The 12,319-nt window shown below is 41.7% G+C and overlaps 1 protein-coding gene across 1 annotated transcript; it reads left to right on the forward strand.

The window, feature by feature from the left end:
* The first annotated feature begins 9,642 nt into the window (after positions 1 to 9,642).
* On the forward strand, positions 9,643 to 12,039 carry LOC113348860. Its single transcript, XM_026592754.1, has 2 exons — positions 9,643 to 11,075; positions 11,613 to 12,039. The coding sequence occupies exons 1-2, from the start codon at positions 9,643 to 9,645 to the stop codon at positions 12,037 to 12,039; spliced, it is 1,860 nt and encodes a 619-aa protein (XP_026448539.1).
* The last annotated feature ends 280 nt before the right edge of the window (positions 12,040 to 12,319 follow it).

Consider the following 12,319-nt stretch of genomic DNA (forward strand, 5'->3'; position numbering starts at 1 on the left):
TGTTCCAACCATACGGAGAAGGAAGCCATCAGTTGAGCAACTCAGGACTCATTTGGATCATACTCATGTGGAAGGGAGTAGCTACTGGTTTCCTGGTTCTGATAGATTCGCTTATGTAACCCCAGGTTATGTAGAATTCTGGGATCAGCAACTCGGGCGTTTGCGTGGCTTTGTAAGATTTCCCAGACCTTCATTCAAGGATCTTCCTTCGGCCGAGATGATTTCCAATCGACCAAGATTGAAGTATCTTTCTGGTGATAAACGAAAGTCGTCTCCAGGATTCTCTCAGGTGTGTTTCTTCATATAATCTTCACGAAATTATAAGAACTGTATTCTGATTATATTACTGGATTTCACCACAGGACAGTCATAACATACGACCTCGAATCGGTGTAGATTTCTCAGAGACTGAGGCGGTTATTCATGGCGGAGAAGGCATACATAAAGGTTATAAGCTGTTACCTAATGCCGTAAAGTCCCCAATTGGTGCTTTGGTAAGTTTCCAATATTTTCCTCCTCTTTCTCGCCCATATTATTAGGATCTTGAAACCGATATTGTTATTCCGTTGCATAATTTTGCTCCATCAAGTATTGATGGTCTTCGGCTCTCCGCCTTTGAGCAAGCAATTCCTGACTTGAGCGATGAAGGAGAAGCTGTAAGTATCTCTTCACATGTTCGATTATGATGCTTTATTGATGAAATGCTAATTGTTTGAGAATGTCCAGGAGGATGTCATTATGTAGATGGAAAGTTCTGCCACTCGACCATCTCTTGAGAATAGAGACACAAGTGGTGCTAAGGATTTGGAGCTGAATGGAAGTAATGATCCTCCCATCGTTGACATGGACAATCCCAACTCCTTGAATGCTTTGGATACCCCTCAAGTAAGCATATATTCTGTACCTTCTTCATGGAAGCATAAAGTGCTGATTTTTTAATGAATGAATTTCAATCCATGTGCGTATATGAAAACGTAGTCAAATTTCGTCGTCAGAAAATTCGGAACCCGGGTTTTTAGTAAAAATGCCGTAGAATCTTCGTCCGGAATCGGATTTTGATGATCTGCATGTGCAAATTCAAGCCCGGAAAATTTCCAAGCTTTATGGAAGAAGATTTTTAAGTTTTGAGCACGTTCAGGGCCTGAAAAAGGCGAAATAGTAAACTTTCAGGAGACTTCCAGGACTTCTTCAGATTGCGCATCGCTTGATATTTTGACCACATATACTTGCTCGTTCATCGGATTGTCATGAAACTTTTACATGTCGTAGAGGACATCCATACGAAGAGAATGGTATATGACCCATCCTCAAATTCCTTGTAGATTGCTCCCAGTTTGTCTCTTAGTACAGAGCAGAGTTCAGTTTGTTCAGACGGACTCATCGTAAAACGTGTTTTCATGACTTTTATGTTATTTGCTCGTGCCTTGAATGTATTATGATGAACCTTGATGATTTTGCCTTGCTGGTATACTTTGTTTCATAATCTTCTTTGGATCCGTGACTCTAACCTCATGTAATCTTCGTATTAGGTGCTAAATACCGAAGTTGGGGATACTGTAGCCAACGATGATAACTCTAACCATTCTGGAGTTATTGATGAAGAGACAACCATCCATGCACTTCAAGGACATGAGAATGTCTCTACTGATGTTATGGAAACCCAGATGGTTGTTGCCTCAGTGATAGGAGAAACCGAGACAGCAGCGGAGAATACCGAAGGAATTATTGCTTTGGTTGTGGAAGCCGATCCAGTGACTGAGAACCGTATAATAGTGTATGAATATCCAACTGCAGGAGTTGCTTTCGATCCTCCATTTTACACTTCACTCCCATATCATGAATTTATCGGTGGATTCAACGTTCCCATTGGATATGCACGCTTGTACGAGACCATATGGAAGAAGTTTGGCCACATGACCGTTGACAGGAATCCTGGGTGTGCTTATGCTTTAACCATGTAAGTAGGCGTTATCTTGCATGTCGTGAGTGATATGCGTGCCAGACCTAGGAATACTGTGACTCCAGATATACTCTTTGATTGGGAGTTTAACTTGGAGAATTCAGAGAGACTTGGCCTCAACGTGAAATGGCTTCGCAAGCAAATAAACATTATCAAGGATTCATGTGATAAGAACATACCCTTTCCCAATGATGCTGTGAAGGAGAAGGAGGACAAGATTTCCAAGCTGACCGAGGAGTTGAACAAGGAGAGGGCGGCTTTGCAAATCTTGAAGGACGTTGATGAGCGAAAGCCTTTTCTTGCTGATTTCCTTTGATTATCTCTTGAACTTCTGAACTTCTGAGAGATGTGAGGTTTATACTTGGGTTTTGATATTTAGATGGTTTTGGATTGATTGATGGTTAAGGATTTTCTTGTAGATTTGATAGAGATTTTCTTTTACGAAATATGAACTGAATTTTGATAAATTGCTGAATTCAAATACTAATTGCAAATATTGCAAACGTTTTGGAGGAATCGAAATACAAATGAAAGAAAATCCTAAATGTTAAATCCAAATGCCATGAATGCTTTGAACACCCAATACCTCAAATGTCCAATAATTTCAGATAAATGCCTTGAGCCAATTTTCGTGATTACTGGCAGGGTTCTGTCATCTGTGTTGATCAACTTGTAGTATCCTCCGGCCACGGACTTAGCGACCATGAATGGTCCTTCCCAATTGGAGTTCCTTGTAGAATGAAGACCGCGTTGAACTTCTTTGAGAACCAGGTCTCCTTCATGAAACTTGTTAGGCTTGGTCGATCGTGCCTTGAATATCTTCCGCTGATTTGGAATTCCCTGTTTGACGGAATTCCACGATTGTGGCATATATGGACACTCGCGCGGAAGCGAGTATCCAGCATAGTGTTGATCATGCTTATCCAGGTCTTCAACAATAAACCTCTCGATGGAGTGACCGATTTGAAGAAGTTCTGAACCCAACCATTGGGTGTAATATTGCTGCGGTGAAGTTACCCACTCGTAGCTTTTGATGACTGCTAAATTGTTCACGGGGAGAAGTCTCTGGACCTTAGTAGCATATCTGAATATTGGTAATATTGGAGCATGAGGAGGAATAAGACTTTCCTGAGCTCGAAACCTTCTGACAAAGGTGTGCGGATCATCTCCAAGTTCCTGCGTAAGTCCCATCAGAGTTTTTACTTCTTCCAGATGCTCAAACGGTGGTGTGTTCTCTGCTTCGTCTTCTGACTCAGAATCCTTGTCAATGACAGGATGTGTTGAAGGCATCGTTATACTTCCATCATGAATCCAAGTTCTTCCAAGGACCATGTTATATCCAGGGTATTCCTGGATTATGAAAAACTTGGCCTCAGTGCAGATCAATCTTTCCGTAACTTTGAGAGTGATGAAGCCGTATGCGTCTCTGGAGATTTCTTCGTGGTCCCTGATTGCTGCGGTAGCGTGGGTGGCTTCCCGTCGAGTAATACCAGTAGCTCTGAGAGTTTTCAAAGGGATGATGTTGACGGCGGTACCGACGTTGAAGAACGCCCTCTTGAACTCATTTCCTTTAATGTGCACTGTGGTGAGCAGTCCCCAGTCATACATTTCTGTGTCGGTGGCTGAAGGTTCAATGGTGGTCTCTTGGATCAGCAGGCGTTTTTCGGACACGATGTGGTTCAGTGCCGCAAACATGTCTTTCCTTTGAGCTTTCGAAAGATACAACAACTCGCAGACAAGTTCGATCAGAGATTGGACCGCTTCCTTCACAGGAGGTTCAGAGATGGTAAAAGTTCGGATTGGGAGGGGGTTTTTGTGTACTCCCTCAGTCCCCAGGTTGAGCTCTCCTGATTCGACCCTTTCTTTGAATATGCGCTTTAAAATTTTGCAATCACTTGTGGGATGGCTGACGTATCTATGGAAGCGGTAATACCGAGGATTTTCCATGGCTTCTTCAGTTGGTTCCTTCTTGACATAAGGCAATTTGATTGCACCATCTTGGATCCAGGCATCGAGTAGTTCATTAACTTCTTCCATTGAACAGGGAAAATCGGGTGCTTATGGATCTTCCGTATGCTGAGGAGGGACTTTCGAATTCTCCTTCTTGTGTGCCTTTGAAGGGGTGGAGGAAGTCTTCTTGTGTTGTGGTTCTGCTTTTCGCTTACTCCCTTCTATGACAACATTTTTTGAAGGTTGCTGGTTGTACTGCTTGTTGATCAAACACATGCTTCCTCGAGTGTCTTTTGAATCCTCAGTCTTTGTAGACTTTTTTCTTTCCAAAAGAGCGGTTGTAGTGGTTGCTGACCTCTTCGCAGCTTCGTGAAACTCTGAGAAAGTCTGGAATCGAAGATTCTCCAGCAAGGCCCTGTATATCGGGAGCATGCCATTGATGCACAAGTCCATCAATTGTTGCTCCGTGACGTTTGGATCATGACAATCCAGGGCTTGGACTCTGAAACTTTTCACATAATCATTGGGATTTTCACTGACCCTCTGAAACATTCTTCCAAGGTCGGAGAGGGTGACTTGTTCTGACACGAAGAAGTATTTTCTGTAGAATGCGTTAACCATTTGTCCCCAATTGTTGATGGTCCCTGGTGTGATGTTGTTATACCAGGTGTATGCCCTGCCTTTCAGAGATTTTGAGAATTCCTTGAGACGAACGACATAATTATGTTCATGTTCTCCTAGGGCTTCGAGAAAACGAGAGACATGTTCCCGAGCATTGCCAGTTCCATCATACAAGGTGAAAGTTGGAGAAACGTAACCTTTAGGGAGTGGAATCCTCTACGTAGCGGCAAGATAAGGAGGTTGATGACGATGGTCATGCGATGTCATGCCTTTTCCACGGTTCTCCAAGAGGTGCTCCAGATCCTCGCGAGTAATGAAGTTCGATGATCCCTCGCTGATGAGTTGTCTGCAGCAGTTTTGCGGACTTTGTCGTCTTCTACTGTATGGATTGGAATTACTTCAGGATTGTCGTCTGAGGATTTCTCCTTCTCCTTTCCCTTCTCTTGAGTTTTTTCTGACATCTTTTCAGTAAGAGTTTTAAGATAATCACACAGCTCCTTCTGTGCAGCAGCCATGTCAGTCTGATTCTTTGCAAGGGTCTCTTGCGCTTTGATAAGATCATCAATGGTAGGTGGTGGATTTCCTCTGACTTCTTCAGGGTGTCATCCGGACAGTGGATGACCTTCGACATGAGGAGGAGTAATGTCACCATCATCAGTGTTGGAGGTCGGAATTGTCTCCGGGATATTCTGATTGTTGTTGTTTCTAGTGCTAGAAAGGTTTGCGTTAGGATTCGTAACTGAACCTGACTTGAGATCAACCATCTTGTGGAATTGTGAGATTGCAACCGAGAGAATGATCTCCCACTGTGGTCGCCAATATGTAGATGGGGAAAAACGATTTGCTGATTTTTAAGGAATTGAGGAGACGACCGTACAGAGGAGACTCCTCGAACCGAACGAAATGTTAAACCTCACACAGATGCATCGCTGCAAAGGGGGTGCTTTAGATTCGAGAGATAAATCTGTAGTACTCGGCTTAAATCAAGACAATGACCGTTCCAGAGTAAATTCGGTCACAAGAGAGGATGGGTTGATCTGTAGGAGGGAAGCTTGGAAATGTGTGGAGTCAATGGTAATCAAACATTGTGGGTGTATGAATTCTGAATATGATAAGCTCTGAATGATTGAAATTGCTCAATAATGAGCAGTTGCTCAATTGATGAGTTGATGATCTCGTGTTGTCGATGAGACGTGAGATTGATGATATTGTTGATGCTGATGATTCAATCATGATTCAGAGACTTATTTATATTGCTGGAATTTTAGACACCATGATCCCATGAAGTGTGACAGTTGATGGAATCAATGAGTGGGGAAGTGGGGATCGTGTTTGAAACCAGTTGCTCAACGTGTGGAGACTTGGTCGATTTTCCACCCACTACCTCGTGAATTCCTTCAACTGATTGCACGACTTGCTCACATTCCATCGTGTGTTTGAACACACGTGCCGTAGACCGCCAGACCAAAACCCTAAGTGATATCCCCCCAAAGTGACACGATTGACATCTCGAGGTATGTTAGTCAATTGATGACTTTGTGGTTTGATGGGACGATAAGTCCATGTAGTTGCTGAGTTGAACATGATGTTCTGAAACTCATGAGTTGAACATGTCATGAGACAGAGGTATAGTTCTTACGATGAAGTGAGCAAGTATTGCTCATTCGATGGATCGTTGAATATTGATTATTGAACCAATATTCCTTGGTTTGAGCAAATATTTATCATCTGAGCAAGTGTTTCTCATGTGATGAATTGTTGAATATTTGATCGTCTGAGCATGTGTTGCTCATCTGATGGATTATTGGCAGCGTACAAAAAATATTAATTAGAATACTGGTCGTTGAACCGAGTATAATTAATAAAATTAATGACCATGAGGTCGTCGTAAAATTATTAAGGTTGGAATCTGGAATGATGATCCTTGGATTCAGAAACCCTAATTTGATCAATTGATGATCAATTCATGGTTCGTCAGAAGTTTAACCATGGGACGACGGAGGGAGTGACTACATGGGACTGTGGATCAACCATGTAGTGTCCATATGCCCACGTGAGCAAATACAAAGAACTCCTGAAGAGTTGACGATTTGTTGGTGAAAGAATGATCAAATGCTGGTTTTATCATTTATTCGAAAATGCTCGTCTGAGCCTTAGGTGAGAAAACCTAATTAATTATGACGGAGTGAGGGACCGACCATGGGGTCATGAAACCATCCCTGGGTAGTCACGTGACCGCCTAATGATCACTTCATGAAAATCCAAAATGTTTGGAAGAATCTTGGACCTAATACGTGCAATTGTGCAAATTAGGTCAAAACTGTGAAACTTGATGGGACCGGCTCCAGTAAGCCAAAGAACCAATCTTGGTCGGTCAAGATAGCATGCTCGTGTCCCCAAGGCGTGCCCGTCTCAGTTCTGAGAATTTTGATATCTTCTGGCGTGCAATTGAGCATCTATTCGAGAAAATATGCCAAAATTAGGGTTTCGACGAAACTGAGGAAAACACCATGAGATGATGGAAAATAATTATAAAATAAGGAATAAGGAGGCGTGGGACCACCGAGGCCAAGGCACGGTCGGTCGGTCGTGGCCACGGTCCTGTGGTGCCTTTTCCTTAATTTTATAATATTTTGATGATTTTATGAAAAATTCATGAATTTTGAGAAATTTGATGAATTTAGGGAGTTTCCATGAATTGAAGGAGTTTTCATGAGTTCGGGGAAGCAAAAAATATTAAAATAATAAAAACAAGGATGTGTGGGACCGTGGAGGCGCGGCCGGTCGGCTAGGGCCCGGTCCCACGAGTTTCCCTAATTTTTTATGTATTTTTAATGTATTTTTCCATGATTTGAAGGGATTTTCCTAATTTGAGAGAAATACCATGAAATCAAGGAGTTTCATGGGATGAAGGAAATCCTAAAAATAATAATAATAAAATACATGGGCGTGTGGGACCGGCTGAGGCCTGGCCGGCCGGCTGGGCCTGCTCCCACGTGTTTCCCTAATTTTATATTATTATTTTTAATGTATTTTTCCATGATTTGAAGGGATTTTCCTAATTTGAGAGAAATACCATGAAATCAAGGAGTTTCATGGGATGAAGGAAATCCTAAAAATAATAATAATAAAATACATGGGGACGTGGGACCGGCTGAGGCATGGCCGGCTGGCTGGGCCTGGTCCCACATGTTTCCCTAATTTTATATTATTATTTTTTATGTATTTTGAAAATACCATGATTTGAAGGAATTTTCATGAAATCAGGGAAATAATAATAATAATAATAATAATAAAATAATGAGGAACCATAAGGTGTGGGGCCGGATGGGACCAAGGTATGGCTGTTGGCCAATGGTCACGCCCCACACTATTTTTCCTTAATTTTATATTATTTTCATGGGTTTATGAAAACGCCATGAAGTCGAGGAGTTTCCTCGAGACGAAGGAGATTTGTTCAAATGAAAGGATTTTCATCAGATGAAGGAAAATAATAAAATATGATAAAATATAAAACTGGCGTGGGATTGGTCATGGCACGGTCGGCCAGTCAATGAGTCCAATCCCTTGGCGCCTTGGTCAATATTTTGATTATTTATTATTTTCTTCCTATTTTGCAATAGGTTAATCGTTTCGTCGTATTTTGAAATACTCGTTCGTGCGGTGACTGTTAGTGCATCGTCGTTGAACACACTTTCACCATTTGGATCGGGGCTTACTTAGAGGCAGCTCAGACGCCCGGTTGTTGATTATTTATTACTAATTGTGGAATTCAGTGGAGAATAATTCACAAAACTGAGTAATAAGATGTTTATTATTAATTTTTAGGATCAGTTGAGGATTCGACTAAGAATTCAGAATAATAAAGTGAGCATTACCATTCCATGGGATCGTAGATTCGACCATAGAATCGGAGTAATTAAGTTTTATCTATTACCATTTATAAGACCAGTTGTGGATTCGATCATGAAATCGGAGTAATGAGATAATATAGTTATTGTTATTCTATGAGATCAAGTCGTGGATTTGATCATAGAATCAGAACAATTGTTTATTTCCATTCCATGGGACCAGTCGCGGATTCGACCATGGAATAGGAGCAATTGTTATTGCCATTCCATGGGACCAGTCGTGGATTCGACCATGGAATAGGAGCAAATAATAGATTATTCTGGGAATTCAGTAGTGAATGTCACGGCAGAATTAATCTTAATTAGTAATAATTAACTTTGTGGCTCTATACTAGCAGAGCAAGCTGTCTAGGAGCATTAATTATCCCGATATGAGCTTGTCGGTAAGTCATATCCTTTATATAGTCAGGGTAAACTCGTTGTTTGTTCCTGAAGACGTTATCGCTCTATACTAGCAGAGCAAGCTGTCTAGGAGCCGTCCATCTTGTGATACTATATAGAAATAATCACTGAAAGTGTTCAGTGTTCATGAGATATGTCGTTGTCCAGTCATGAGACTACATATCTACATGTGCTCCGAGAGAAAGTACTCTCCATTGAGAATTCGATGAGAGACCCGTGTCTCAATACTCACGTCTGATTGCTGGATCAGAGCTTCGTATAATTATGAGTTCACGATTTTATCCCTTGTCGAAAATCCACCATCTACACCTGGTCTTATGAAGACATGCCCGAATTGGATACTGACTTGGTGGTTCATTGTTTGCCAACTTATCCAGATGTAAATCCGGTCAAACAAAAGCTCAGGAGACTAAAGTCAGAATGGACCTTAAAAGTCAAAAAAGAAGTGGAAAAGCAACTCAATGCAGGTTTTCTCAAAGCAGTTACTTATACTGAATGGCTGGCTAACATTGTACCTGTCCCAAAGAAATATGGAAAGGTAAGAATGTGCATTGATTACCGCAACTTGAACAAAGCAATCCCAAAAGATGATCTCACATTGCCACACATTGATATTTTGGTCGACAACGCCTCCGGGCAAGGAAGCCTTTTATTCATGGATGGTTTCTCCGAATACAATCAAATCAGAATGGCAGAAGAAGATATGATCAAAACATACTTCATCACTCCATGGGGAATATTTGTTATGTAGTTATGCCTTTTGTATTGAAGAATGCCGGAGCCACATACCAACGAGCCATGACGACCATCTTCCACGATATGATGCACAAAGAGCTAGAAATTTATGTAGATGACATGGTGGCAAAATATGCACATAGCAAGGATCATGTAAGTGTTCTAAGGAAAGTGTTTCAACGTCTTCGAAAATTTCAGCTTAAGCTCAATCCCAACAAGTGTTTGTTTGGCGCCAAGTCCGGGAAATTGATAGGCTTCGTCGTCAGCAATAGAGGAATTAAATGTGACCCATTAAAGGCTAAAGCTATCATCGAGATGTCTCCACCAAGAACTGAAAAAGAAATCAGGGGATTTTTGGGTCGACTAGAATACATAAGTCGGTTCATAAATCAGCTCACTCCCATATGCGAGCCAATATTCAAGCTACTAACGAAGAATGTGCCTACTGTATGGAATCATGAATGTCAAGAAGCATTTGAAAAGATCCAGAAATATCTGACAAGTCCACCAGTACTTGTTTCACCTACCCCGGGTATTTCATTCATTCTGTATCTCTCAGTCACTGAAACCTCTATGGGGACCATGTTGGGGAAATACCATGAAGAAAGCGGCAAAGAGAGAGCCATATACTACATCAGCAAAACTCTTTCAGGATACGAGTCAAAGTACACCATGTTAGAGAAGACCTGCTTGACACTTGTTTGGGCAACGCAATGTCTTCGACATTACATGTTGTCTCATAAGATCCAGTTACAATCAAGGATGGATCCTATCAAATACTTGTTCGAGAAGCCTGTATTGTCCGGAAGAACGTCAAAATGGCAGTTGTTGCTCTTTGAGTTTGACATCACATATATCACAAAAAAATCCGTCAAAGGAAGGGCAATTGCTTATCACCTAGCATCGCATCCTCTCCTCGACAACACTGGTATAAAGATTCAGTTCCCAGACGAATGGGTGATGTACGCTGATGTAGCCGAAGATAGGTCATGGAAGATGTATTTTGATGGCGCCCGCAAAAAACAAGGAAGGGGTGTAGGGGCACTTCTAGAGTCACCAAAAGGTATTCATAAACCTATTGTTATCAGGATATGTTTTCCATCCTCTAACAATGTTGCAGAATATGAAGCCTGCATAGCTGGACTAAAACCCGCTATTGAAATCAATGTCAAAAGCATCATAGTGTACGAAGACTCACTCTTGATCATCAAGCAAAATCAGAAGGAATGGAGGGTTAACGAACAACTATCCCAATATCATACCTACCTTGAAGAGCTCACCAAAAAATTCGATCACATTGAGTGCCACCACATCTACGGAAACAAAAATCATGATGTTAATGCTCTTGCTGTTTTAGCTTCTTGGCTCGCAGTCCCCGAAGGAATGACGGTGGAACCCATCGAAATAGGCCAAAGAGATGAACATACCTTTTGTTATGCCATACAAGTTGTCGCTGAACAATTAGACGGCGTTCCTTGGTTTTTTGATATTCGGAGGTACCTCAAAGATCAGTCTTACCCGGAAGAGTCGACAAAACAACAAAGGAGATACATCCGAAGAGTGGCATGCCAGTACACCATCTTTGCAAATGTCCTCTACAAAGTGTCGAGAGACGGAACCTTGTTACGATGCGTGAACTAACACAAGGCAAGAAAGTTCTTGGAGAAAGTACACAGTGGTGAGTGTGGTCCTCATATGAATGCACACATGATGAGTAAAAACATAGCTCGCCTCGGATACTACTGGACAACAATGATGTCAGATTGCTGCAACTTTGTCATGAGGTGTCACCAATGTCAGATACATGGGAACCTTATGCATGTACCTCCTTCTCAACTTCATACCCTATCCTCTCCATGACCATTTTACACCTGGGAAATTGATATCATAGGTAAAATCAATCCATCTTCCAATGGACACAAGTATATCTTTGTTGCAATTGACTACTTCACCAAGTGGGTTGAAGCCATCTCGACTAGAAGCTTCAAAGGAAAGCCGACAGTCGATTTCATACGAAACCACATCATTTGTAGATATGCGGTTCCCCATGAAATAATATCAGATAATGGGTCAAACTTTATCGGTGAAGAAACCAAAGAACTGCTCGGAAAGTACAAGATTAAGCACCATCTCGCCTCACCATATCGGCCTCAAACTAATGGAGCGGTAGAAGCAGCCAACAAGACGCTCGTCAAAATCCTGAAGAAGATGACAGATACATATACAGATTGGAGTGAGAAATTACCATATGCTTTATGGTCATACAGAACCTTAATTTGCACCGCAACCGGAGCTACACCTTTCTCGCTCACATACGGTATGGAGGCAATGCATCCCATAGAGGTAGAAATTCCAACTCTAAGGGTTCTAAAGGAGAGTCAGTTACCTGAAGACGAATGGGTAAAAGTAAGAGTTGAACAACTAAATCTTATCGATGAAAAGAGGTTAGCAGCAACCTGACATTCTCAATCATACCATAATAGAGTTGCGCGCAGTTTCAACAAACATGTACGACCACGCAACTTCAACGAAGGAGATCTTGTTCTCAAGGAAATCCGTCCAGTAAAGCACACCGACACAAGGGGCTAGTTAAAGCCAAAGTGGGAAGGCCCGTTCATTGTCAAAAAGATTTTGCTGGGAATGGCAGTACAATTGATGGACCTAGATGGAGAAGAACATCCAAGGCCCACGAATGCAGATCAACTCAAGAGGTATTATGCCTAATCAAAGGCAACATCCC

The sequence above is a fragment of the Papaver somniferum genome, chromosome 1 (genome assembly GCF_003573695.1).
Source record: "Papaver somniferum cultivar HN1 chromosome 1, ASM357369v1, whole genome shotgun sequence".
Taxonomy (NCBI): domain Eukaryota; kingdom Viridiplantae; phylum Streptophyta; class Magnoliopsida; order Ranunculales; family Papaveraceae; genus Papaver; species Papaver somniferum.

What these genes read in the sequence shown, in the direction of transcription:
- LOC113348860 (XM_026592754.1), top strand. Translation starts at nt 9,643, where the DNA reads ATGACGACCATCTTCCACGATATGATGCACAAAGAGCTAGAAATTTAT. An exon ending in TGGTTTTTTGATATTCGGAG is followed by an intron (nt 11,076 to 11,612) that starts GTACCTCAAAGA and finishes CATCATTTGTAG; the next exon opens with ATATGCGGTTCCCCATGAAA.